Here is a 27,746-nt window from a genome sequence, read left to right on the forward strand (position 1 = left end):
GGGGGGGGGGGGTGTTTTGTGAGATAATCGGTGGCCTGGCAAGGACCCACCATCAAATGTGGTGTCGTTTTTGTTTTGTGTGCCTTCAAATGTGTGGCTTAAAACAAAACTCTTACTCACACCCTCTCACTCAGGTGCCCGTTAATTGCCCTGACAGGCGAGATTCTTAACGAATTTCTACCGCCCCAACCCCGCCACCACCACCACCACCACATTGTGATTCGATGAATTGGCATGATCCAGGGATTGTGGTTCGATTCTTGAATCATTTGTTGTTGTTGTTTACAGTGTGGGTGCATTGTAGCACATCTCGTGGCCGCGGGGACTCTTGTCACCTGATTACAAATAATAATAATAAACGAATAGAAAATAATGAATTCTGCCGTGCACGATTTGGCACATGTCGTGCGAGAATGAGTGTGTGACTTTAATCTATTCGTCTTTTTTTAAATTATGGTCGCTGAGCATGGAACAAAGAGGTCCAAAGTGGCAAGTGGCCAGCTGCCAATTGATTCATGTGCATCATCAAAAGACAAAGATCCCCGGTATAGCCTTATCAGACTGTTGGGGCAAGTGCCGTTAGCGAGTAGCACCTATGAAGGTCCGGCACGGCACAGCACCACGCCCGGCCACCTTTGTGTCCCCAGTGGCAATGTTTACAGATCATTCCAGATGCTCGTATGAAGCCGCTTGAACCTAGCAGTGGTCCAGCACTGGTTCGGATAATCGTCACTGGTGTTGGCCGCGAGTGGGGAATGGAACTGGGATCGCTGGATTCGTAGTAGCCGTGCCGCGAGCAGTATGGATCGTCCCACACCCACTTAACAAAGCCGTTCGTTCACCGGACCGTACATTCTTCTCTTCAAGTGCCGTTTGCAACAAGCTGAACGTCTCTCTTCACTGCCTACGTGTGTGTCTGTGTGTGCCCTCTCGCATACCAAGAGAAGAAACACATGCTAATTGATCCGGGCAAGCATGTTAATGCTTAACACTGAGCAGCGCTGTCGCCAAAGGGTGGCATTACACTGAGACATTTTCCCCGTCTTGGAATAAACACAGCATGTGGCCCGCTCGAGATGAATATTCAGAATCCAAAAACACCCAATGCTTGTGATTACTCAAAGCCATTTCATTCCACACTGTTAATTCCTTTATTATTCATGACAAGTAATATTAACTTTCTTTTTTTTATTCTAAGTGCGCATTTGTTTTTCTTCCAGTAATGTGTCTAGACAACAGCCCTTTGCATACGCCGGGGTCTCATTCCTTGCAGTGCAGCGAAATTGTACAAACGTCATTTTTGCCTTTTTCTTTGGTGGATTGCGGTGAATAAATAATAATAATAAAATAAAACTGCGAAACTGCATTCTGGATCTCCAAATAACAATAAAAATGTTTCTTTTTTCTATTTTGTCCACCAGCGTACTGGCTTTTAAGACCAATATTATGAATCAGAATTAGTTTAACCAGCTTCGACATGCTGGGTTTCATCAGCAATGTTATTCATGACTTCATTTACACAGCCAGAGTATTTCTAATATGCGGTACACTCAGTCTCCTTTTGCCAATGACAAGCAGCAGTAACTCTTTCACGGCTAAGAATGTTCTCCGATGAGCGGAGTTTTAACCCCTAATTTCTGATAGAAACCACTCTCATCGCCCGCAACTATCGTTCACGATAATTTCCTGGCGATGAGGTGGACACAGGCGCGGCGCGCTGGCAAGCGGGGCCGACTGCTCGACTGACAGCACCCAAATGCGTGTCGTGCACACCGAGTTCAGTGTCCTTAATTCCGATCTTCTCCTCCGCGCGTCACTCAGTGCTGGCGTGTCCACACGTGGTCTCTGTCTCCGTTCTGCCGAGCCCTTGGAAGCGTGCGCTATAATCCACACTGACGACTCCCAAAGAAAGGCGGCTCATTCATTTTGCCCATGAATGTGAGGTCTGGTGACGGTTGAATAATAGACGTGAACTTTTGTATTTTAAACCAAACCTTTCCACATCCTTTTTATTCATTGCAATCGGACAATATAAACACACACACACACGCACACGAGAGCAAAAAAACTCCCAGAAAACAATCATGTAGTACATTGTGTGGGATGCACCAGTGTATTAACGGCTGAGCTAGAAGCAAACAGCGTGACTCTATTATTTGCTGTATGTGCACAACTTTAAGCCTTAGGAATACAAGACAGATTTTTTCTTCTTTCCAGGATCGCTGGCATAAAGCTCGCTTCTGGGAGAAGGTGACCCGTGTTTTAAAGCTGTGCGTTGCGGACTACGACTGATCGAGTTGTATTTGCGAATGCCCGGCAGATTGCCCCTACCCTAAATTATCAAAGCTCTCCCGTGTTTTAACGGCGCTCCCATCACGTCAAAGGCGCGCGAACAAGAAAGGAAAACGATGCGTCCAGGTTTGATGTAAAACATTGATCCCCGGTAAGCATGAGAACATGGGAGTGGAAACACCGCCAACATTCGAAAGGGGGTATAACGTGGCATAACGTTAGCCTCACTTGTCCCTGAATCACACGACCCGGGTTTGATTCCTGGCTATGGAAATAACGTAATTTGTGTCTGGTATCTGAAACCGGTTCTGGACTCCCTCACATCACCAACGGGCCACACTTCACCAACGGGCCACACTTCACCAGTAACAACAAACGCCCATGACCCACGCAGCGTGGGAAGCTCTTCGTCAAGCGGTGGATCGCCAAATCGCTGAAAATTATTCGCATTATTATACACATTTACAATCCTTGTTTGCTTGTCATGATCTGCTGGGATGATCATTGAAACGCCAAACCCCCGATGTCTGTAAATGGCTGGGGTTGAGTCCCAAGATAACTAACTACTCTTGTGTTTATGAAATGGCCTGAAACTTTATCTCTTGAAAATAAGTTTCAAGCGGCCAAAAGCCTCCTTGTTCTTACGAGAAAGAGGTATATTTTAGCTTGCAGTGGTTAAAACTAAACTAATTTTTTATCTTACCATGTAAGGCCCAATGAGCTATTAGAGCTCTTTTACAAATGATAGCTCGACAAAGTGGCATATCACGTGGAAATGTCTCGCAGCCAAATGCTCCACACGCGTGACGTTCATTCGAAATGTGAAGGGAAAACCCGGAGGGCCTGGAGAAAAATCCACACGACCACGGGGAGAACATGCAAACTCCAAATACACAGGCGCCAGGGTCAGGATTGAACCCACGACCTCCTGTATACCAGGCGAGGTGATTAACATCCCTCAATAGTTACAGGGTACCCGGCACTGGGTACCCTGTAACCATTGTGCTGCTTCTGTCATTTATATTTGACTGGAGGTATATAGTTTCTGGTGTGAAAGGGTAAACCGAATGTGACTTCTAAATGTAAAAAAAAATGCTCATCAACGTAAATAGCTCACTCAGTTTGATTTTTATGTTGACTTTGAAATGAAAATCAGGTGCAGTGAACAGCAATTCTCAAGCATATCTGTTAAACCAGTGGTAAGCCACATTAATTCGTAGCCTTTTTGTGTTTAGTTTATTGTCCTTCCGCCGCACCTCCGATTAGTGCGGTTGGCTACGTACGGTGCGAAAGACATTCAACATACATACATTCCCATGTTTCACTATTTTTATCAGTGTGGAGTGGTGGCGTGTTTCATAGTGCACTTCACTATTAACGCAGTTACCCGAGTTCAATTCATGGCCGCGGCTAACATTGGTGGCAAGCAAACTGTGGTAACCCACTTAGTTCAAATGTTGCATCGAGGATGGCAGGCAAAATGAAGATAATGAGCGTGGGGGGGATGGAATGGTGAATTGAGACCACATTTAGACATTCCACTTTTGCTATCAATTTGCTGTTACTGCATAAGCGGTCAGCAGAACGAGTCAAACGACTAAACCCTTGCAAAAATAAGAGATCTTAAGCGATGTAGACGTAGGTCTATGGGAAGTGATCGCCATGACGAGAGAGGGAGGGAGAATTGAATCCAGCCTCAATCGTTATTCACCGTCTTCACAATGTTTGTGCGCTGTAAATAAAACACAACATTTGTGTGGCGATACGTGAAACGTTTCTGCCCGGTTTCGAACCGAGGAACCTTTCGCGTGCGAGGTGAACGTGATGGCCACTACACTTGCAGGGCACGTGAAATCACTTGCAGGGTGATTGCAAAGCAGCAACATACTTCACTGGCATTGGCCCATTCCAACTGCAGTTAAGCCGTATGATGACCGATGGAAGAGAAAAGGAAAGACACGTGCCAAATGCTCATAATTATCGTCATCATCAGCCGAGGTCAATCTGCTGCTGGACAAAGGCCTCCCCCAAGCCGCCGCCACCACTTGCGCACACCTGCGCGCGAACTGATTTAATCGCTCCATATCTCCGCGGTGGACGTCCTCTTGGATGCATGCTGAATGCTGGGTTACCCTCGATAATAACAACAGCAGCAGCGACACGGATATAAAGGCAGTGCTAGGCGGCTGGCCTTGGGAGATGGAAGTGCGTGGCAGTGCGTGGAGAAATGACCATTGGCGATGAGAGGGGTTCAGTGTGCGTGCAGGTGTGCTGCTGCAGTGCCACCGGTATTAATTTGTGACGCGGCAACATTCTGAGCATCAGCTTCAGAATAAAACGTGTCAAAACAGTCCCCCCCCCCACAACCACACCTTTGTGATTTATGAAAGCTGAGAGACACGTGGCAGCCATCCAGCTTGTGCAATGTGCGTCCTGTTGGCTCGAGGCTCAATGCCATTACAAGTTGACCCTTTGGGCAGGGCTTTGGTTTTTTGCAGGACGCCGGACTATGCCACTGGGGAAAGGGCAGGATGTGAATACACAACAGCCAAACAGATGCAACGTCTAGGGCCGAACCATTGGAGGGTTTGTTAGGGGATGGATTTGAAAACGGTTGCTCGGGCGACGTTGGCCGCTGCCAATGCGAATAAGCAACAGAGACGGCGGTCGCGAGTGAAAATTGAACGTTTTGTTCCGAGACGCATGTTGAGCGTTTAGCATCGCAATTCCGTACAGCGCGTAACCCCCAGTCGCTTGCGATGTGGCTCAAGCGCGCTTGAATCCTATCTCGCGGCAAATGAAAACGTCTCATTTTGAAGGCGTCGACGCGTCGCGCGCATTGTCCACGTCGTGTGTTTTCAGAAGAGCGTGATTGTTTGTTTTATTTGATCTCCCCCGCCCCACCCCCCCCCAAAAAAAAAAAGGCAACACAAGGATTGTAAATAAGTTCGCGACATCGAGAGGATTGTTTTGTAACGGGGTACATAAAAGGGACCTCGTCGCATTCTTTCGTTAACGTGCGGAGTTTAACTTCGCAGAGCGCCGCGCCATACGTCCAGAGGTATCGCGCTCTGCTCGCCGAAGCGCGCTCCAGCAACTGCTAAGATTTCCCAAACACAGCCCACATCCACGAGGGCGATGCCATACGGAGAAGCCCATTATTTAATTATATATAATTAATACATGCATTCTTGTGCAGCGTTTGTTGTATACTTTAATCGCTTTTCAAAAAATAAAAAAAAACAGGCGATCAGTTTAACGGATGCAATTAATGTTCAGGCCAGGCTGGGCAGCTCTAATAGTCAACATGCTCGCGCTCAGCTGGATTTCCGTAGAGGGTAAAGTTCAATTATCACTGCCGTATGCTAATTTATATCCAGAATAGCTCAATAGTGTTCTGTAATTTATTACCTTTTCTCTCCTGTATTGTAAAGCAAAAGTTGGGGGAGGGTCTTGTAATCTTGTTTGTGTGTGTGTGTGACCAGCTTTGTGTAACTTTCCGGAGCATATTATAATTAGAATATTGCATGTAATTATTTTCAAATTAAAGTGTTTAATCCCAGATCCAAAATGTATGCCTTCATCTGTACACGGTAAGCCATCTCCTTTCAGAATGTAGAGGGAATCTCTCTGGGCTCTCAACCTGGTTAAACTAATTGTGTTAATTGATGAATTGCTTGAAAAGCCATGCCCACTTTGGACTGTCAATATCAGCACAGGGTGATGGTTCTGGTGGAATTGGCTTGGAAAATTGTTTGGCAGCGATTTGTACCGATCATAATTCCTCATCTGCAATTCATGCTCATTATCTTGAGCGAGTGGAACTATTTACACATATGGGAGAATGCAGTATATGTTTGTTGGCATTATTTTTAAGCGCTGTTGTTTATCCTGCTTGCAGTAATTTCCGGCGTGGGTTTTGTGTCAGTTGTTTTGCGCTCATTAGTTTGGATATTCCCTCTCTGAAATGAGCAGTAACTGCCACCACTGCTGACAGTCTTAGGCTGTAGTTATCCTCGCGAAAGAGCTGTTTAGCTCAATGGAGACTTACTCAGCTGAAATAATTCAGTCTGAGTCCGAGTCTGACGGCATTATTTCGCGAAGGGGAAGGTGAGATCATGCATGGCAGAGTTATGCTCAAATTCGAGTCTGCACCCTGTCAAAATTTTGCGCAAATGTACGGGCACGCGTCGTACCGCATTATTTATGAAGATGATTTACGCAAATTATTTTGTAAAGCTGCTACTCTGGCAGTGGTGCATAAGCACAATTAACAAACAGCTACAGTGAGGGGAAAAAAGTATTTGATCCCCTGCTGATTTTGTACGTTTGCCCACTGACAAAGAAATGATCAGTCTATAATTTTAATGGTAGGTTTATTTGAACAGTGAGAGACAGAATAACAACAACACAATCCAGAAAAACGCATGTCGCAAATGTTATGAATTGATTTGCATTTTAATGAGGGAAATAAGTATTTGACCCCTCTGCAAAACATGACTTAGTACTTGGTGGCAAAACCCTTGTTGGCAATCACAGAGGTCAGACGTTTCTTGTAGTTGGCCACCAGGTTTGCACACATCTCAGGAGGGATTTTGTCCCACTCCTCTTTGCAGATCTTCTCCAAGTCATTCAGGTTTCGAGGCTGACGTTTGGCAACTCGAACCTTCAGCTCCCTCCACAGATTTTCTATGGGATTAAGGTCTGGAGACTGGCTAGGCCACTCCAGGACCTTAATGTGTTTCTTCTTGAGTCACTCCTTTGTTGCATTGGCCGTGTGTTTTGGGTCATTGTCATGCTGGAATACCCATCCACGATCAATTTTCAATGCCCTGGCTGAGGGAAGGGGGTTCTCACCCAAGATTTGACGATACATGGCCCCGTCCATCGTCCCTTTGATGCGGTGAATTTGTCCTGTCCCCTTAGCAGAAAAACACCCCCAAAGCATAATGTTTCCATCTCCATGTTTGACAGTGGGGATGGTGTTCTTGGGGTCATAGGCAGCATTCCTCCTTCTCCAAACATGGCGAGTTGAGTTGATGCCAATGAGCTCCATTTTGGTCTCATCTGACCACAACACTTTCACCCAGGTGTCCTCTGAATCATTCAGATGTTCATTGACAAACTTCAGACGGGCATGTATATGTGCTTTCTTGAGCAGGGGGACCTTGCGGGCACTGCAGGATTTCAGTCCTTCACGGCGTAGTGTGTTACTAATTGTTTTCTTGGTGACTATGGTCCCAGCTGCCTTGAGATCATTGACAAGATCCTCCCATGTAGTTCTGGGCTGATTCCTCACCGTTCTCATGATCATTGCAACTCCACGAAGTGAGATCTTGCATGGAGCCCCAGGCCGAGGGAGATTGACAGTTCTTTTGTGTTTCTTCCATTTGCGAATAATCACACCAACTGTTGTCACATTCTCACCAAGTTGCTTGGCAATGGTCTTGTAGCCCATTCCAACCTTGTGTAGGTCTACAATCTTGTCCCTGACATCCTTGGAGAGCTCTTTGGTCTTGGCCATGGTGGAGAGTTTGGAATCTGAATGATTGATTGCTTCTGTGGACAGGTGTCTTTTATACAGGTAACAAGCTGAGATTAGGAGCACTCCCTTTAAGAGTGTGTTCCTAATCTCAGCTCGTTATCTGTATAAAAGACACCTGGGAGCCAGAAATCTTTCTGATTGAGAGGGGGTCAAATACTTATTCCCTCATTAAAATGCAAATCAATTAACATTTTTGACATGCGTTTTTATGGATTTTTCTGTTGTTATTCTGTCTCTCACTGTTCAAATAAACCTACCATTAAAATTATAGACTGATCATTTCTTTGTCAGTGGGCAAACGTACAAAATCAGCAGGGGATCAAATACTTTTTTTCCCTCACTGTAAATACATTCGTCAATAAATCTTGACTTAAAGCTTTCGTGACTGCAGGAATTCATATTCTTTGGGTCTTTCGGTAAAGTCACAGAGGTCGGTTAAAATTAATAAAAATATACAAAGAGTAAACAAAACGAAAATTAACCTATTTACGTGACATTACCGAAAGACCCAAAGAATATGATATTCGTCAATATCACTGTAGCCTTAAAAGGAAAAAAAAAATTTAATCGGTGACATTTTTCATCGGCCCTTCTTCGTAGTACGTACAACATAAATCGTGCTCCGAAGAAGGGTCATTGCCTGAAACGTCGCTCATCCCATATTTTTGTTCTCTTAAGGCCACAGTATTATATATGAACGTGTTGAGTTCTTTCCAGTGCGCCATATTTATTGTTGCGGCACTCGTTGTGTGCTCTTCAAAGGCAGTGTTTGCATTCGCATTGTTTAAAGTTAAAATGTTTCACCATTCTGAAAGTAACAAAAAATATATAGCGAGGCCAAGATGTAATGTAATTGTTTCACCATATACAGACGCATTGTCCGATGGCGCTGTAGCCCTTCCCCGATGCACTTCAAGAGAAATACTGTGACTCTTTTTTAATTTACCACGATGGGAATCCGCCTGAGCAGAGCCCTGGGTTTTTTTGATGTCCACTTATTGCTGTGAAAGTGGTAATTACTGCGAAAGTGGTAATTATTACTGTCACAGAGAATTGGCAGTCAGGGTGATATGCTTATTACTGTACAGTATGTCTACACTCGCCGATGTAAATATGCATCGATTTCTGGATTAGAATTCGTTGTTTCGCTCGAAACATGGAATTGTTGCACGTGGTAAATTCAATACAATTTAATTTGCATACCGCACCTTATGTGTCACTAGTAGAAACCCTGAATTCAACAAATATATACATTTTAAACGTAATTCATGAAAAAATACATTTACATTCATAACCAAATTATAAGGCCGTGAGGAGGGAATGGGAGGGAGGGGCAATATTTCTACACGTTTATTAGTCTAGGAACACAGTACAGCATTGAATTAGGAAATATAAACACGTCGAATAGCGCTCTGTGACGTAATCACAAAAAGACAAGTCAGATTCCAAGTCACGGCTCTGGCTTCCAGACGATGGTTTTGAGCGTGTATTGGATCAACCCAGCCTCAGTTGATTAGCAGGTTTGCGTATGGTGGAGGGTGAAGTGTGGGCTTATCCCGCAGGGGCCATGTCTTTTGACGCCACAATACAAGCACATATAAATACAGTACAACATCTAAGTTAAGGGTCGTTTTTTTACATATATGTGTGTATTGAATGTTGTAACACACACACACACCAAGAATTTTTTTTTACTTTTAATTTTGGCCACGGAAAGTCTGCCTTGCGTGCGTTGTTAGTCGGGGATAGTTTCTGAGTGATATGAGGCTCGTCAATCTACCGTCCGTGAAGCATTAACCACCGAATCCCTACCCTACCAGTTCAATTATATTTTATTTTAGGGTACTGAAAACACGCATCTAAAAAAAAATATAGGACATTCCAAAATGAGGCAATTGCCGTAAAAATTAATAATCCCTCTCAACATTATCAAGCGCGGTACACGCGTTATTCTAACGCTGATAATTGCTCCCAACAGGAATCCCAGCAGCCTGTGAAGTGCTTGGGCAAAATGCATTCCTGAATGTCATATAAAATAATAATATCGATGCCGTAGCTTTGCTCCGATACCAATGTGGTATCGAGTAGCTTTTACAGATTTTTTACAATACTGTACAGCCAATCTTGAGTTGAAGTTTTCGTGACTGCCGGGATCCATACTCTTTGGTTCTTTCGGTAAAGTCACGTAGGTAGAAATTAAAATAAATTAAATCACGACGTTTCGGGCGGAACACAAGCGTCCGTCATCAGGTGGGACAACCACGGCAAGAAACAATTGCTGAAGTGGGCAAAGGGGCTGCTGTAACAAGAGGCTGTATAGGTAAGAGAGGGGGTGAGGAGCAAGGGGGGAGAGATAGAGGGGGGGGGGGGGGGGTGCTGCGAGAACGTTTAGAGGACTAGCAGACAAAATGCCCTTTTGCTCACTTAAGCAGTTGTTTCTTGCTGTGGTTGTCCCACCTGATGACGGACGCTTGTGTTGCGCCCGAAACGTCGTGATTTAATTTATTCTATGCCTACGTGACTTTACCGAAAGAACTGTACAGCCATGTTATTTGACGAAGAATACGTTTTTTTTACTCTTCTGTTCAGCCTTCTATCGCTCCTGCTATGGTTACTGTTTCTGTGATGTTCACCCACTGATTCCTCCACCCATGTCGAGGACTCTGTCGACAGGACACTGACTGTTTTATCTCATCCACCACACTGTGTTCAACCACCATACTGCAGATCACAACACTCATTCACTCGCTTGCTCAACCACTCACTCAGCACTCACCCACACTCTCCACTGCAGGTCACAACAAGACACTCACCTACTCACTCACCCTATCAGTGCACTGCAGGTCACAACAACACACTCACCTACTCACTCACCCACTCTGTCCACTGCAGGTCAGAACAACATACTCACCTACTCACTCACCCACTCTGCCCACTGCAGGTCACAACAACACACTCACCCACTCACCCACTCTGTCCACTGCAGGTCACAACAACACACTCACCTACTCACTCACCCACTCTGTCCACTGCAGGTCACAACAACACACTCACCCACTCACTCACACCCCACAGCAGGTCACAACAACACACTCACCTACTCACTCACTCACACCCCACAGCAGGTCACAACAACACACTCACCGACTATTACGACTGTAATAGTGCTGTTTGTTTGCTGGACGCTTGACATTTTAAGGCATTGGGCCTGTGCTCAGCATCTGTAAAAAAAAATGTGTAGTAGGAATTTTATTAACACTTTTTGGCAAGCAATGTCACCATCTGGTTTGCCGTGTTCTCCTATACGGCTGCGTGTTTTCATTACTCGAATTGTATATGACGCGATGGATGTATTAGCATTTTATTATGACGCGGATATGCATTGGATAAAACGTGATCGAGTGAACGGAGTTACGTCGCGCGAGATGGAATAAGCGGTCGCACGGCTGCCTCGGCGTAGCATCACGCAGGGCACTGGGATGCTTCTGGATGCTTCTAGATGCTAACCACGCACCTGAGTCTTTGTTCGGCCTGCGTATGCAATTCACGTGCTATCGCGGTCTGTGATTTACCCTATATTTTATATTTATGATCATAACGCGATTTTTCCGTAATGGGGTGTTCTTCAGGAATGCAATTACCGCGTGACAAAAAGAACGGACTATAAATCGTTTACAACAAATGTATGTTTTTTTGTTAATCACAACATAGCAAGCAACCAGGAATTCATATTCTTGGTTCTTTCGGTAAATCACGTAGAAGGGAAACAATAAAATAATACAAATATAAAACAATAAAATTCTCACGACGTTTCGACTGCAACACAAGCAATTATCATCAGGTGTGAAAACCACAGCAATACATTTTGAAAAAAGTGGCGGTTATTTTTAACGTTAGCACCACGGAGAGCGATTTGACAGTTTGTTCAGATGGACGAGTCCATCTATGTTCGGAAAAGAGGAGGGGGGAGACTAAAAATAATGGATGTGGTCTGAAAGCCACCTTAAGCGTGATCAATCAATTAAGACCCGAAATGGTTTATCAAATCCTTCCAATGATTGCTAAGCCATTATCCATCTTCTCAGTTGAAATCAAAATTTAAGCACCAGGAAGTTGGCTGTAATTTTATTAAATGAGGCCAATGCTGTGATCATTTCTCTACGTCCAAGAATAGAATCGAGGCGAATGTAAATATTAATTATCCACCAATGCAGAGTTCACACGTGAATTGATCTCACATTGGTGGTGGTGGGGGGGGAATGAGCACTGAAGCTAACATGTGACAATTTTTTATCAAACCCTGAAAATGTCCGAAATCAAAGTTTGGGTATCAAAGTTAATCACAATCATAGCCTTGGAGTTTGAATGGGGATGCATATTACACACACAGATACCGATACAATTTGTAAATTACGAGAGGGTGCAAGAAGGTTCTAAAGTCCTCAGGTTATTAAGAAAAAAACTTCTTATGGAAACGGTCTGATGGCCTGTCCCAGTCACTGACATTCAAAGGAACACGACAGTGCCTCCCAAACTGCGTCATTCGTTACCCTCCCCAAGCACTGACGATCTGAGTGCGTTACGTATATCGTTAGTGCAGTGATGCCAGAGAACTGCGGGTTTTGTACACCCCTGTCCACCCTGGCGCTTCAGCGCGCTTGAGACGAGTTCATTGGGTCTGCTCGGCATCAATCCTCGTGGGGACTCGCAGCGAGTGCGTCGCTCTGAATGTACCCACAATGCACGCACATTGCCCTCGATCTAACAGAGTGAAGTGCGTTTAAGTTGTGCATAATTTCCGCAGTGCGTCGCATTGCTTTTGAAAAATTGCATTGTTTTTTGTTTGCAGCAATGGTTACGATGGTATTGTTTCCGTATTACATTTTAAACCGCGTTTATTTTCATCATGACATTTTTTTAAAAAAAAGCACTCTACAGAAGCGTGCAACATTTAAAAGTTAACAAATATTTTACCGGGTAAAAATTAAAAAAGTAGAAAAACAGCGTCGTGGTGTCCGTTCGAACAAGCAGCGGGGTCGACACTCATTGGATTCTCCTGGCCCTGAGATAGTGGTGGAAATTACACGTTCCCATGGCGGGAGCCCATGTATAATGATATCCATAAATATCTAAAACTCGTACAGTATGCAAATATTCTTGTGCATTGTTATGGCACCGTGCAGCATGGTGAGTGGCACTCTCCTGCTCAGCCAGGGGTCGGCAACCTGCGGCTCCAGAGCCGCACGCGGTGGATCTTTAAGGGTCCGCTTCGTGACGTCATTATTTATTAAGGACCACCACCGTCTCGTCTTCACGTGGTATTGCGGCTCTTGAAATATTGAGGTTTTTTTTTTACTGAATTCTAAAAAAAATGTCTCTCGTTGTTTTGGTTCCCGACCCCTGTGCTAGGCCAACCTTAGTCCATCGGATTGAAGTTATGGTGAATAATTAAAATGGGGAGAGATGTAAGGTGGATCGTTAAGGTGGTAACGGCTTACGCATGTTGTATTTCGCTTGCCTCTGAGACTGCTTATGCTGCAGTCGTATTTATTTAAAATTGTGTTTCTATTGCATTAACAATTTATCATCACGGTTACATAACGAGGCAGCTTCTCTTCCCATATCCTTGCCAGGCTAAATTAATATTGGGTCTTCCTTACACATAATGTCATAACCAGGCCACGTTGTTTCCTACTTTTGTTAAAATTCAGTTCGGCATGTGGCCCATTTGAAATTCCAATTTTTCAAATGTTGACATTATTTTACTCGCACAGAGTTTATGTTCGATTTGGCACATGGGAGTGAAATTGTTCACACAACGCAAATGTGTGCACATCTGAAATGGGAGGGGGGGGGGAATCTAATCAATGCATTTTTAAACATCCCATTAACTCTATACCATGCACCACTGCATTTTACACAATATGTGGATACTAGATTTGAAGCTTTCCTGATTGCAAGGATTCATACTCTTTGGTTTTATCCGGTAAAGTCGCGTAGATTAAAAAAAAAAAATCACGACGTTTCGGAGGCAACACAAGCTTCCGTCTTCAGGTGGAATAGTCAACGCAGAATATCTGTGTCAGGAGCACAGTTCAGAGACGACCGGGATTATATACAAGTTAAAGGGGGGGGGAGGAGTCAGTAAGGGGGTGTGGGTGGGTGGGAGGGCTGGGTTAAGCAGCCCTTTGATAGACTGCTGCGGGTAACAACCACTTCGCACTGCACGAGAGTGGGTAAAACCCACCTTTTGTTATGCTGCGTGGGGGGTCGGGGGGAGGAAGAGACATGCTGCATTTTTTGAAAGCGGCGGCAAACGGCTGTTCAATTATAAGGTAGCTAAAGTTTTATATACAACCACTGAGAAAAGGAAATGGCTGTACAAAAAATTGAAAGGCAGCTAACGTTTGACTTGATTTATAACATATTTCCAGTGATTGCTCAATTTGAAACCATCCTCTCGGTTGAAGTTGTGTTTGTGTTTGTAAATCTGGATGGCCTCGTGGACAAATCTCTGATGATTACCGGTAGGTTTGCAGAGCACCCTGGTATCGGAGAAAACAATATCATGATCACCCACAGCGTTGTAACAGTGATCAGCCACGGCAGAAGAATTCGTTCTGCCATGTTTCAAATCTGATTTGTGCTCGCGAATTCGGTCAGAGAAATGTCGCTTTGTCTCCCCGATATAGCAGTCCCCGCAGGTACAACTCAATTTGTAAACACCGGGGTACGGTAAGTCAGAAATAACATCCTTTACTGACGGGATCAGATCACGGATTTTGTGCACTGTGTTGAACCGGACCTGGATCTTGTGTTTATTTAGAATTTTGGAAATCTTTTTAGTAACGCCTGCTATGTATGGTAACGTGATGATTTTGATCGGAGTGTCAAGTGGTTGTTTCTGTGTGGTGGGAGAAACAGCATGGCGGATGAAAGGTCAGAGTATCCGTTAATCTTGAGGGCCAGATGTAAATGTTTTAATTCACTGGTCAGGTGGTGTTTGTCAGAAATGCAATGAGCCCTATGGAGTAGCGTTCTGATGAGATAATTCTTCTGAGTTGGGTGGTGGTGGGAATCAGGTTTCAAGTAGGAGTCTGTGTGGGTGGGCTACCTGTAAACAGAATGTTCCAAAGAGCCATCAGGCCTTCTCTCAAACAGGACATCCAAGAATGGTAGCTTGCCGTCTTTCTCCACTTCCATGGTGAATTTGATGGAAGGGTGTCTGGAATTGATGTGGTCTAGGAAAAGGTTTAAAGCTGGGAGGCCATGTGGCAAAATGACGAAAGTGTCATCCACATATCTCTTCCACAGGGAAGGGCTGAGGGTGGATGTCTGGATGGCGTCTGATTCAAATTTCTCCATGAAAATATTGGCTATCACTGGCGATAAGGGGGAACTCATGGGGGCACCCTCATTTTGTTTGTAGAAGGTGCCATTCCAAGTAAAGTAGGTGTTGGTGAGGCAGTGCTTAACCAATGCCGGTACATCGGGGTCAAGTCCATGTTGGACCAAATCTTCGATTATTGTGATGGTATCAGGCCACATGGCCTCCCAGCTTTGAACCTTTTCCTAGACCACATCAATTCCAGACACCCTTCCATCAAATTCACCATGGAAGTGGAGAAAGATGGCAAGCTACCATTCTTGGATGTCCTGTTTGAGAGAAGGCCTGATGGCTCTTTGGGACATTCTGTTTACAGGAAGCCCACCCACACAGAATCCTACTTGAAGCCTGATTCCCACCACCACCCGACTCAGAAGAATTCTCTCATCAAAACGCTAATCCATAGGGCTAATTGCATTTCTGACAAACACCACCTGACCAGTGAATTAAAACATATACATCTGGCCCTCAAGATGAACGGTTACTCTGACCGTACCATCCGCCAAGCTGTTTCTCCCACCATACAGAAACAACCACTTGACGCTCCGATCAAAATCATCACATTACCTTACATAGCAGGCGTTACTAAAAAGATTCTAAACAAACACAAGATCCAGGTCCGGTTCAACACAGTACACAAAATCCGTGATCTGATCCCGTCAGTAAAGGATGTTATTCCTGACTTACAGTACCCCGGTGTTTACAAATTGAGTTGTACCTGCGGAGATTGCTATATTGGGGAGACGAAGCGACATATCTCTGACCGAATTCGCGAGCACAAATCAGATTTGAAATACGGCAGAACGAATTATTCTGCCATGACTGATCATTGTTACAACGCTGTGGGTGATCATGATATTGTTTTCTCCAATACCAGGGTGCTCTGCAAACCTACCGGTTATTATCAGAGATTTGTCCACGAGGCCATCCAGATTTACAGACACAACTTCAACCGAGAGGATGGTTTCAAATTGAGCAATCACTGGAAAGATGTTATAAATCAAGTCAAACGTTAGCTGCCTTTAAATTTTTTGTACAGCCATTTCCTTTTCTCAGTGGTTGTATATCAAACTTTAGCTACCTTATAATTGAACAGCCGTTTGCTGCCGCTTTCAAAAAATGGAGCTGTTCACATGCAGCATGTCTCTTCTTCCCCCCGACCCCACACGCAGCATAACAAAAGGTTGGTTTTACCCACTCTCGTGCAGTGCGAAGTGGTTGTTACCCGCAGCAGTCTATCAAAAGGCTGCTTAACCCAGCCCTCCCACCCACCCACGCCCCCTTACTGACTCCCCCCCCCCTTAACTTGTATATAATCCCGGTCGTCTCTGAACTGTGCTCTTGACACAGATATTCTGCGTTGACTATTCCACCTGAAGACGGAAGCTTGTGTTGCCTCCGAAACGTCGTGATTTATTTTTTTCTTTTATTTTCTTTTATTTTATCTACGTGATTTTACCGAATAAAACCACAGAGTATAATATGTGGATAATTATGTTTGTGTGAGTTTTTGTACGTATGTATTTACGTACATATGTATGTATGTGTGAATTAAGTCTCTAGAATTCTGCACATAGGTCATGTTGATATTTCCATGATTTGGTGATGTATAATTCCGAACCGTTAAAAAGAGAAGATATTTTTCGAGTGATGTGCTTGTAAATGTGACCTTGAACCCTGTCGTCCATCCTGTCCACCCACTGTGGTGGACTGATATGATTTATACAGCTGCTATGACTTTACAGGACAGTATTTGAAATGCTGTTTTAATACATTTTGGGGTATTTACTTTGACTCTGAAAATAACACTAAACCAATTTCGTTTTGACTTTTAACAAGTCATGCACAGAAGGATGATAATGTGTCCCATGCACTTAACAAATTGGCGAAGAGTGGTTCATTTAAACAATGATTTTTTTGTCATGTTTGCCACATTATGAAAGGGGGGATTCACCACCGGATTTTATTTAAGTGAGGTCTACACTGCTGTAAAATTACGTACAGTACAGCAAACGGGGTGTAGAATAGGCGGGCTTTCTAGACGACGGTTCGTATTATTACGCCAATGAAAAAAAATCGGCTTATGCGTGTTGCACTTATTTTCCAATTTAGAATGGCAATGCAGAAGGTGGGTTGCAGTGGGAATTAGGGGCTTGACCCTTAAGACTGAGCTCGGCTGTTTTCGTACCCGAGCGATGAGAGGCAATACATGCATCACATACAAAAAGTGGAATTTTACACGATATAAAGAAATTAAATGCATGTTGGGTGTGTTGTGCTGAGCGGATGGCTCTCGTTTTCATCACCAATGCCGCCACCGGTCAAACCTCTTTTCAGGGTAAATTACTGAGTCGATTTAATAGGAGCAGGTTTTTTTTGTTGTGTGTGTGAGGTGCCCACATCAATTGAGTTCCATGCCGGCTAATTGAAGGAGCGATGGGCTCTTTGTTTTGTTTTCCGGCACGCGCGTTTGCAATCTATCGGCCAATCTGGATGTGGGCTCCGTCGTGAATGCAGTTCAAAACGTCGTCCTTTATTCAGATGAGATGCCACCACAATGGATTTATATTTCCTACGCACGTAACTTCACAAAGCTCACAGTCGTAATTTAGGAATGATCACAGTCTTTGTTGTAAGTAACGAATATAGGATATGGAATAATTTTGCGAACAATGTCACAGTGTCTTGAACATCCTTGGAACAGAAAGAGTTTGGATGTTATGAAAATCTGCAATATTTATAGCCCATGATGACATTTGAGCTCTCTAACCAGGGTAAAGCGTGGGAACCATTGACACTTTCATCTATTTCAATTTAAAGCTTTCGTGACTGCAGGGATTCATCTTATGGGTTCTTTCGGTAAAGTCACGTAGAATGGAGAATTTTATTCTGTTATTATTATTTTTATTATTTTATCTCCATTCTACTTGACTTTACCGAAAGAACCCAGAAGACTTTCATCTATGTTCGTGGAATTTTTGCAGTCGCAAGAACTTCTCTAGCGACCGCCTTTATCATGTTTGAAGTAAGTGGATATCCGAGTTCGATTCGCGGCAACAGCTAACATCGGTGGTGAGCCATATCTGAACGCATCCTGGGCCTTCCCACCCCTTCACCAACCCACAATGACCAGCGTGGTGAAGTATGGTCAAGCAACTACCGATGCTGTGCGGAAGCCTTCATCCAGCAGTGGATTGACAAAAGGGCTGTCAATTATTATGAGGCTCTCTGAAGAGGAAGTCCTGAATAGACGCCAACGATATCTTATGGCTTTTTGGAAACCCCCAGGCATCCAGGTTTTAGTGTTTTCAGCTTGGGGCATTTCCCACAATCCATCATTTATTTGAAATCACAGTCAAGTACTCAGAGCCTACATGCAACGTGTACATCTCACACAAAGATCCACAAATCATCTTCTCGTGGGAAAAATAACACACGGTAATTTCCACATTGCAAGCTCCCGCAGTGCGAATTTTGTACCAAGCAATGACAAAAAAAACCCAACTTAAAAATAGAAATGGCTGAAAGATGTACAAGAATTTGGGGGCAGCAGAGGATGTCTGGGATGTAAGGTCTGGGAGTGTGGTCCCAGAGAGACGCGCTTGAGATTCAGAAAGCATAACCTGCAGCAGGGAATATGCACTTCGGCTCAAGATTAAGTACCTACGGATGTGGCTCCCACTTGCGTTTCCTTTCCTCCCACGCATCGTACCTCATCCCCCACATCCTTATCGAGAACCTGATGGTAAGATTGTCATGGAAAAATCGAGATAATAAAACTTGTCTTTTAGTTATTTATTTATGTGTACAAAAAAGGGCCTGCCAACCATCACCGCAGATACCACTGGAAGTATTTGTTGAAAGTGGGGCACCTTTTCCATTTTGTAAGTACCTTAAAAAATATATATATCAACAGCACGTCTCTCCCAAGGTCACGTGAGAAAACAGGTAGGTAAACTTAACACGTAGCCTTTCACGACCAATATTATCCATGATAGGTTTTTTTTCTGGTTTAGATCGCATGAATATAAAAGTGTTGTTAAACCCGCCGCCACCCGATGCAGCCAATTAGTAAGGTTTGTCACGTAAACAAAACACGCCAATTTGTTACTAGTTCAGCACCACCCAGTGTGTTGGAGAGTAAACCCACAACATGTGCAATTTTAGTATGACGTTTCGCTGGTAATTGTAAATGTTGTGGGTTTACTCTCCAACGCACCAGTGTGCTGAACTAGTAATTAATTGGCATGTTCTGTTTACGTGACAAACCTTACTAATTGGCTGTCGGGTGGTGGCGGGTTTAACGACACTTTTATATTTACACAATCTCACCCAAATAAAAGCCTATTTTTTAGGAAGGTAAATAAAAAGAGGGCACACTGGATTCAGCGTAGGCGGGAAGCGTTATCGGTGAAATAAAACAAAGTGTAGAAAAACTCACTGAAAAAAATGGATACGGAAAGGTCGAGATTTATTGTTGGCAGCAAGTGGGGTGTTAATTACAAAATAATTAAGAAGCGAATTCATAATTTTAATGTTTTAAGGAGAGAAAGTTGACCTGAGTTTGACGTGATAATTAGTTTTCGATTTAAAGCTTTCGTGACTGCAGGGATTCATCTTCTTGGTTTTTTTCGGTAAACTCACGTATAATGGAAACAAAGTAATAAAAATAAAACATAATGAAATAAAATTCTCACGACGCTTCGGCCACAACACAAGTAGCCTTCTTCAGGTGAAGGAACAGAACTGTCGGGACGACAGCGCTTCATTGAAGCGCTTCATTGAAACGCTTCATTGAAGCGCTTCATTGAAGCGCTGTCGTCCCGACAAGGAACAGAACTGTCGGGACGACAGCGCTTCATTGAAGCGCTTCATTGAAACGCTTCATTGAAGCGCTTCATTGAAGCGCTGTCGTCCCGACAGTTCTGTTCCTTCACCTGAAGAAGGCTACTTGTGTTGTGGCCGAAATGTCGTGAGAATTTTATTTAATTATTTTATTTTTATTACTTTGTTTCCATTCTACGTGACTTTACCGAAAAAAACCAAGAAGGTGATAATTAGTATTTAGCGGCGCTACATGGATAAGAACATTACGTTAACAATAATAAAGGCAATGTGCTGGCTGCTTCATAGGTGTATAACCGATATGCAAATGAGGGTCATTCATTAAAGAACTGTTGAACGGAGAATTACATTCTACGATGCCGATTACACCGTCCTGTTTAGTCCCGTGTGTCTCCACGCTATTGTGAAGTCGATGGAACCATCCCCATGCGTTCACCTCCTGCGTGGTGAGGGGCGTGAGGCGAGGCAATGCCGAGGGCGGACTCGTGATGGAAAGGTCATGAATTCAAATCCTGACCAAGGGTAAACTTAGTCCATCGTCTTTCCTGGAATCGATAAAACGACACAAAAAGTCGACGACAGTGGCTCACCTGTGGGACTATTGGCCCCCGTCATGGGAATGTGGAATTTCCAACAGTGATTATGAACTGTCACCTGAGATTAGTGCTCGAAACTTGTTTGAATGAGTGCGCTTTGACTTATTTGACTGTGTAAGTGGCTGGATAGCACAACGCGGGTGTCCTTTTATTTAACATTTTTATTTTTATTTTATTCTCTCTGTTTGAGATTCATGGCCTCTTACGCAAGGAAACCACTGACAAGCATAGTTAATTAGAGAAGTAAGATTTCTTGTAACAATGAAATTGTCAAAATTTTTGCACTTTTGCGATTTGCTCTGTGACACGGGCGCACGATGCCCTTACTGAGTGGATCTCGCCACAGCATCTTTAGCGGTCACCTTACAAAAGTGTAAAGTTATTTCCAGCCCAACTCTAAAATAAATATTATTACAACGTTGCTGGCTAGGCTACCCAGCGGGCAAAAGCACAGTTGCCAATAACACACGTGCAAGGGAAGACCATGACAATGGGCTGATAAGAATGGCCCCGAGGGGATTGTGGGCCCTTGGCTGTGTATGGGAGATTTGGCGATCGTGAAATGTAAATACTTTTCCCCCATTCAGTTTTTGTTTTCTCAGTTCGTTTCCTACAGCGTTCAGAATCAGAATCTGTATTTAACCTGGAGAAATCCGATGAGCTGTGAAGCTCTTTTTCACATACGCCCAGTTGGGGCTGGTCAGACAGTTACAAGCAATATAAAAACACGATAGCAGTGCAAAGGATAGGAAAGGTAAACAATTCACGAAATATAAACATGGTTCTTTCGGTAAAGTCCCTTCTACGTGACTTTACCGAAAGAACCAAGAATATGAATCCCTGCAGTCACGAAAGCTTTAAATCAAAAAGTACATATAAGTTTAAATTGCATTGCCTGCTGCCTGGAAGAGGATTTGTTGCCGTTTTTAACGCCCGGGTCTGTATGTGTGGAAATAAATCCGCTAGCTCTGATTGGTGCTGTGTGACCTTGTGACGAAGGAAATGTCAGATTACAGAACCTCCTGGGCCCCACAGACGCTGAGGCTGCGAGGCCACGGCCGGCCGTAGTCAAGGCCTCACGAGCCTGTGTTGAAATACGTTCATTAGGGCCACGTGTGTGTAAACACGTGTCTCCCATGTACAAGGGGAGCATTGTTCCTGCGTGCAGAGTCAGTGCGTGTCTACACGTGCGCATTGTGTGTCTGTGTGTGGTGGTAGTGTCGCGGTAGTGTAGCGGCGATGAACCTGGCGACCCGAGTTCGATTCCCACTCACGGCCAACACCAGCGACGTTAATCTGAACCGGTTTTGGGCCTCCCCTAGGTCAACACAGCCGCAAGTGAGTACCTGGTGCGGTGTTTAAAACATCGCCACTGGGGAGACAAAGGCGGCCGGGCGTGGTGCTGGCAACCCACCCCCTCGTGTGCCGTGCCGGCCTTCATAGGTGTTCGCTAACAGCCCTTGCCCCAACAGCCTGTCAAGGCTATATGGGGGGTCTTTGTACACGTGCACTCCGTTATTATGTCGGGGGCGGCAGCGCGGTGGTTAGGCACACATTCTAAAGGATGGCACAAGCGACAGATATGCGGACCGGTCCTCCTGAGCCTGCTCCAGATTGACTCGGCCTCGTACCAGTTCCTGGTGCGGTGCTTCAATATAAACGGGTCGTTTGTGCTCGACCACATCACCACCCCATCGTGGCTGCCTTCACAATGAGGAGTGGATCACGCGAACAAGCACTCTTGCTCCGATAGGAAGGCAATATTATTCGAGGGGGGTGGGGGGGGTGGAATCTTTGTTTTACTACTGCTGTCATGCACCGTACAGTACCGTGTTCACAGCATTGGCGTGGAGTCGCTCACTCGTAAACCAGGTGGGAGCCAATTGGTATTGCGAGCGGGCAGTGGCGAGGGACGCCGGAGGGAATTGCCGCACAAGGGAAAATGCAAGGACAAAGGGGAACAATCGGTGGAGAATGGAAATGGCAATTGCGGCAAATAAATAAGTAAACGGTGGTGAGGCATAACGTGATCATTGCGAACGAAAAATAAGCGTTTTAAAAAAAAAAACACACACACAATTTCCGTGACGTTGCGTATATTAAAATGCTTTATCAGATGAAGAAATTGTTCCCGTGGGAATTCAAGGTTACATCGCGATGCCAGATGGAGCCATGGAATCCGTTGGTACGCAGGCGCCGTGTGGATCACCGCGTCGCAAGATTGATTGTGAGGGTGACTTGAGTACGGCCTTCATCCAGCAGTGGATTGATCGTGGCTGATGACAATGATTATATCTGCAACACCAATGAGTTGCTTGTCCTTCCTCCGCACCTCCGAATAGCACGTTTTGGCTACGTACGGTGCAAAAGAAGTTCAATATACGTACGCACATTACGTACAATATGCGTACGCACATTACGTACAATTGAACCTCGTAACTCTGCAATGCGCTTGCCCCCCATCAACCGCACGCCCGGCGTGTCCGTCGTCTCTGTCTGCCCTCACGTCCCCTCCTACACTGCCGCCTTCTTTGGGAGCCGCCGTGCCCTCATTTCCACCACGCGTTAGAGTCCCCACACGAGGCATCTCGGGTAGGAGGCTGCCCCGAGCCAATTGATCACGGTCATCTTACTTATACAGTTTGCATTGATCAGCGTCCCCGTAGTCTGTGTGGAGTGCGATTGCCAATAGAATCTGCTCATCCAGCAGCATTTCTTTAAGCTTGGCCGCTGATGAGACCCCAGAAAGTCGAAACCAGTCCATGGCTTTCCATAATGGAGGTTTTTGGGTTGGATCGCGTAAATATATAAATGTGTCGTTAAACCTGCCAACACCCGACACAGCCAATTGGTAAGGCTTGTCACGTAAGCAAAATATGCCAATTCGTTACTAGTTCAGCACACCCGTGTGTTGGAGAGCAAACCCACAACATTTACAATTCGAGTACGACGTTTCACCAGTAATTACAACCAGCCTCATCAGGCCGACAGCCAGAATTGTCGAGAAATCTTCCTGCTTCGGTCTCACGTAAAGGGATGCTCGTGAAAGCCTATGTCTTAAACCAGACCATGGTTTGTTTTCTTAACCAAATGCTGATTGATAATATTCGCTTGCAAAGGCCCATAAGCTGCTGGGACTATTTATGCGCTTACATCTGGCGACACAATGTGGCATTGGCTTTTTGCGTTTCAATCGCGCAATGCCAGCTAGCTATTGCTGGCTTTGTGGGGAGGTCTTAATTTGTTGTCGGGGGGTTTGGTGTGGCGTCTCTTCAGAATTCAGGTGAAATTGCCTCCATCGTGCACAGTGTTTGCAACTGAACGTTGAACGTTCCATTGACCTCACGGCCAGACGTCTGCCTTGCCTGATTTCCCACAATTCCAAGGCAGCTGCAGAGGCAGATGAACAAGAGGCACTGGGGGACTACGCAAACAATAGATGTGGATTATGGCAATGGCAAGGACAACATGTTTTTATTGTTATTATTTCAATCACCCATGCGTGAATACTGGGTACAATACGTGTGTGCGTGCAATTTGAATTCTGTGGGACATACAATAACGACATTATAACAGTAAAAATGAACACTTTATGTATCAACATTATTATCATCAGCAGCCTTTGTCAGTCCACTGATGGATGAAGGCTCCCTAAAGACACCACCAGCACCTCTCACAATCCTGCAGTGTTATCAATCTACCTAGCACCTGGACACTGGCTGATTTCAGCACTCCGTCTCCGCAGTAGACGCACCGTCGGACACATTCTTCCTTGGCTATTGTCAGTATGCGGCACTATGTGTCTGTAAAGTGTGTGTCATTGTGTGCTGCATTTTACAAATAAAATGTCAAAAGCTTGACACGTGGTTTTATTCGAACTGCAGTAACCATCGGAAGGTTATACAACGGTGGCATTGTTTGGGGCTTAGACCACCATCAACCAATAAAAAACATGTTTGCATGAGAATCCATCAAATCGAGTTGGCTATGTGGCTCTGAGATCAAGAGACACTTGAGGTAGCACAACAGAGATTCTGCTTTCAGGTCCCAGGTCTCAGCCATTCTCGTGTGTGTGGAGTTGGTCGTCTGAGCCCGTGTCACAAATGACCGCGTGCGATTTGGCCAAATATTCCAGCTCAAGACGTGAACGTATGTTCTGTTTGATTGACACGCAACGAACACATCCGTTGGAGGGCATCAAGAGAGGTGGTGCCCCCTTACCGCAGATAGAGATGTCTATTTCAATTGACATTCTGCGATGTCATCTTCTGCAGCCGTTCTCTGAATGGAAATCCCGTCGTCGCGTGGCAAGACTTCCGAAAGCGCAATTGAAATATAATTTAGAGAACGCGCGGAATAAGCAACTTCCAAGAGTACAATTAAGCTGTCAGCTGTTAGCATTCCCTATAAGTCAAAAATACAAGTCAATGCACGTGATTAGATCAAGATGTCTTCATTATTACTACTTGGTTTAGATTACAGTAATTTTAGTTGTTTTGCTGTAATACGGTTATAGAGTTGGTTCGTGTGGCACAGAACTTATTGACAAAATGCTATTGCTATCTCTGCAGTAGCACCCGTCATTATTTAGCACAGTCGTATTTTTTGCATGTCAACTATCGCCCCGGCATTGAATATTGGCCGTGGAACAACTTTACCAACCTGGCGTGTGCGGATGTCACACAATTCAACACACACACACACACACCAACGCGTGATTTAATTGTTATAGAATTGATATTGCTACAATGCGCTTAAAATTTTTTTATATTTTCCCAAATAAATCCCCCGTTGCACGAACAATTTTCTTCAAAGAATAATACACGAGAATTGATCTTTTTTTTTTAAACCTCCTACAGCATATGGCCCTCCTCGTAAATACACACTCGTCCTGCCAAGCTGCCTTCTGTTTGGATATTGTCTTTGTATTATTCAGTGTGCTGGAAATGCCGAGATCGCTTTGATCGCCTCCAGCACCACAACCCGCAGCAACCCGCCAACGGCCGTTGCGGATATCGGATGACGATGCACCGATAGAAAAAATATTTTTAAAAATGAACTCTCAGGGCCATGGAACACACACACACACGATTGATGACGCGGTGCCCGATTCACGAACACGGAGGAGGCATCGTCACAACGCTTCACCACTCCGCTGCTCCTGATGCGATCATCTGGCTCGACCACCTCAATGTAAATGCAGAGCTGTTCCTCTCCATCATCATCATCAGCAGCAGGAGCCACGTGAAGAAGAAGAAGAAGAGGAAGAAGAAGATAGTTCAAAGAAGAAGAACAAGAAGGAGGAGAACAAGAAGAAGAAGAAGCAGAAGAAGATGAAGAAGACGAAGATGAAGAAGAGGAAGAAGAGGAAGAAGAAGAAGACGAAGAAGAGGAAGAAGACGACGAAGAAGAAGAGGAAGAAGAAGAAGACGACGAAGAAGAAGAAGTAGAAGATGAAGACGAAGAAGAAGAAGATCTTGTCGTCCGTGGGCCAGAGCGGACATTGGTACCGCGTGAGGGAGCAAATGTTAGTCGTACCCACGCATTTATACGGCTAAAAAGAGCGGATTACTTTATAACCCCGCTCATTTGAAGTGATTTTCACGTCATTCGCTGTGTTTTTTGGGCACGAAGGGAAATTGGAGTCGTCGAGTTGATGCCACCTCAGGCGGTTCCTGACAAAGTGAAATATACGCTTCGAGCACATGGTGTAAAGATTGCTCTCTGTCTCTCTCACTGCGTCTTTGTCAGCAGGCTGTTTGCCGCTGTTGCTGTTCATTGTGTCTCCGACACGCCCTTTGACACTTCGCTTGCCCTGTGTTGTTTTTTTACTTGCAGAGCTGCTGGGCTCCACCAAGAGGCCAAACATCAACCACCAGGATGAGGATGGGTGAGTAAAACCACCTGCTCGCCTAACCCATGGCCTCATGGTGAAAAAAGAAAAAAATATATATACAATTTTCTTTAATTGCCAAAGTCATCCGATCGCCACGTCGCATTTAGCAGGCTAAAGTGTCACCGCCGCCCCCGCTCCGAAACGCTTCCGAAGACTTTTAGCCACCAGTGGAAGAGTAGACCAAAATATCCTCCAGCAGTGGCGCGGGCAAGCGACTAGCCGAGCCACAGCCTTCACGTGAATCGCCGAACCGCGTAAAAGGCTCGGCCGACGCTTCTAATGCACAGGAAGTGAGCATCTGCGATAATTATTAATCGCATCGACCGCGTTGCCACTTTCTATTCAACAGGCGGGGCGATGGCGAACGCGGACAAAGCGTTGTTGCCATGAGGCCAACGGCGACACGCGGGGCCCTCTAAATGTTTACACCGCCGCCTCTCGCGTTTTGAAAGGCTGTCGATTTTTAAATAAAAGATGCGACTTGCCGAGGCGACCCCACCACCACCACCACCCCCCAGCCAGCAGCATCTGGGGTGGGGGGGGGGGTCAGACATTTGTGACGATGTGTGACAAGGGGGGGGGGGTGGGGTGAGAAATGTGACGTCACATCAAAATGCGCAACTTTAAATAAATATAGACAACACGTTCTACTTAGTTAAATAGGCTTTTTGACAAATGTTTTCTCCTACAACATCAGAGTGCAGCGCCACATTAAATACGCACTACAATGGCAATAGTTTAAAGCGACTTGAAGCATGTTTTATTTTTTGGCGGGGGGGGGCAGAGCTTTGTGACGTCATATTTGGGGGGGTGTCTGACTTTTTGTGACGCTGTGTGACGAAGGTGGGGGGGGGGGGTCAAAAATCGTCCAAAATCGCGTGACGTCATTTATGTTAAACATATTTGTGCATTGAGAGCGGCACCCGCAGTACTGCTGCTGCTGCTGCTGCATATTCAAAACAGAACGGACTCGAGATTTCCAATGAACACGTCTCCGAATGAACGCGTGTTTTCGCGCGCTGCGTTCGCACGTAAACGCGAGTGGAACACGGACATTACATCGAAAGGGGGAGCGGGAAGAATGGTTAAAATCGCACAACACGGCTGTAATCAGCTCGATACTCTGATGTGCAAAAACCCGGGCACGTTGACGGTTACACTTCTCAAATGAGTTGTACGGTAAGT

The 27,746-nt window shown here is 44.9% G+C and overlaps 1 protein-coding gene across 7 annotated transcripts in view; it reads left to right on the forward strand.

Annotated features, from left to right (window-relative positions):
- LOC116949707 (caskin-1-like) overlaps nucleotides 1–27,746 on the forward strand; it is a 416,361-nt gene that overhangs the window by 245,432 nt on the left and 143,183 nt on the right. For all 7 annotated transcript variants that reach the window (XM_032967321.2, XM_032967318.2, XM_032967319.2 and 4 more), the window contains exon 2: nucleotides 26,504–26,555. In XM_032967321.2, coding sequence (XP_032823212.1) covers nucleotides 26,504–26,555 — 52 coding nt within the window. The remainder of the gene's footprint in view (nucleotides 1–26,503; nucleotides 26,556–27,746) is intronic.

This window comes from Petromyzon marinus, chromosome 37, assembly GCF_048934315.1.
Source record: "Petromyzon marinus isolate PM22_M1 ecotype Great Lakes invasive population chromosome 37, UKy_Petmar_22M1.pri1.0, whole genome shotgun sequence".
NCBI lineage: Eukaryota > Metazoa > Chordata > Hyperoartia > Petromyzontiformes > Petromyzontidae > Petromyzon > Petromyzon marinus.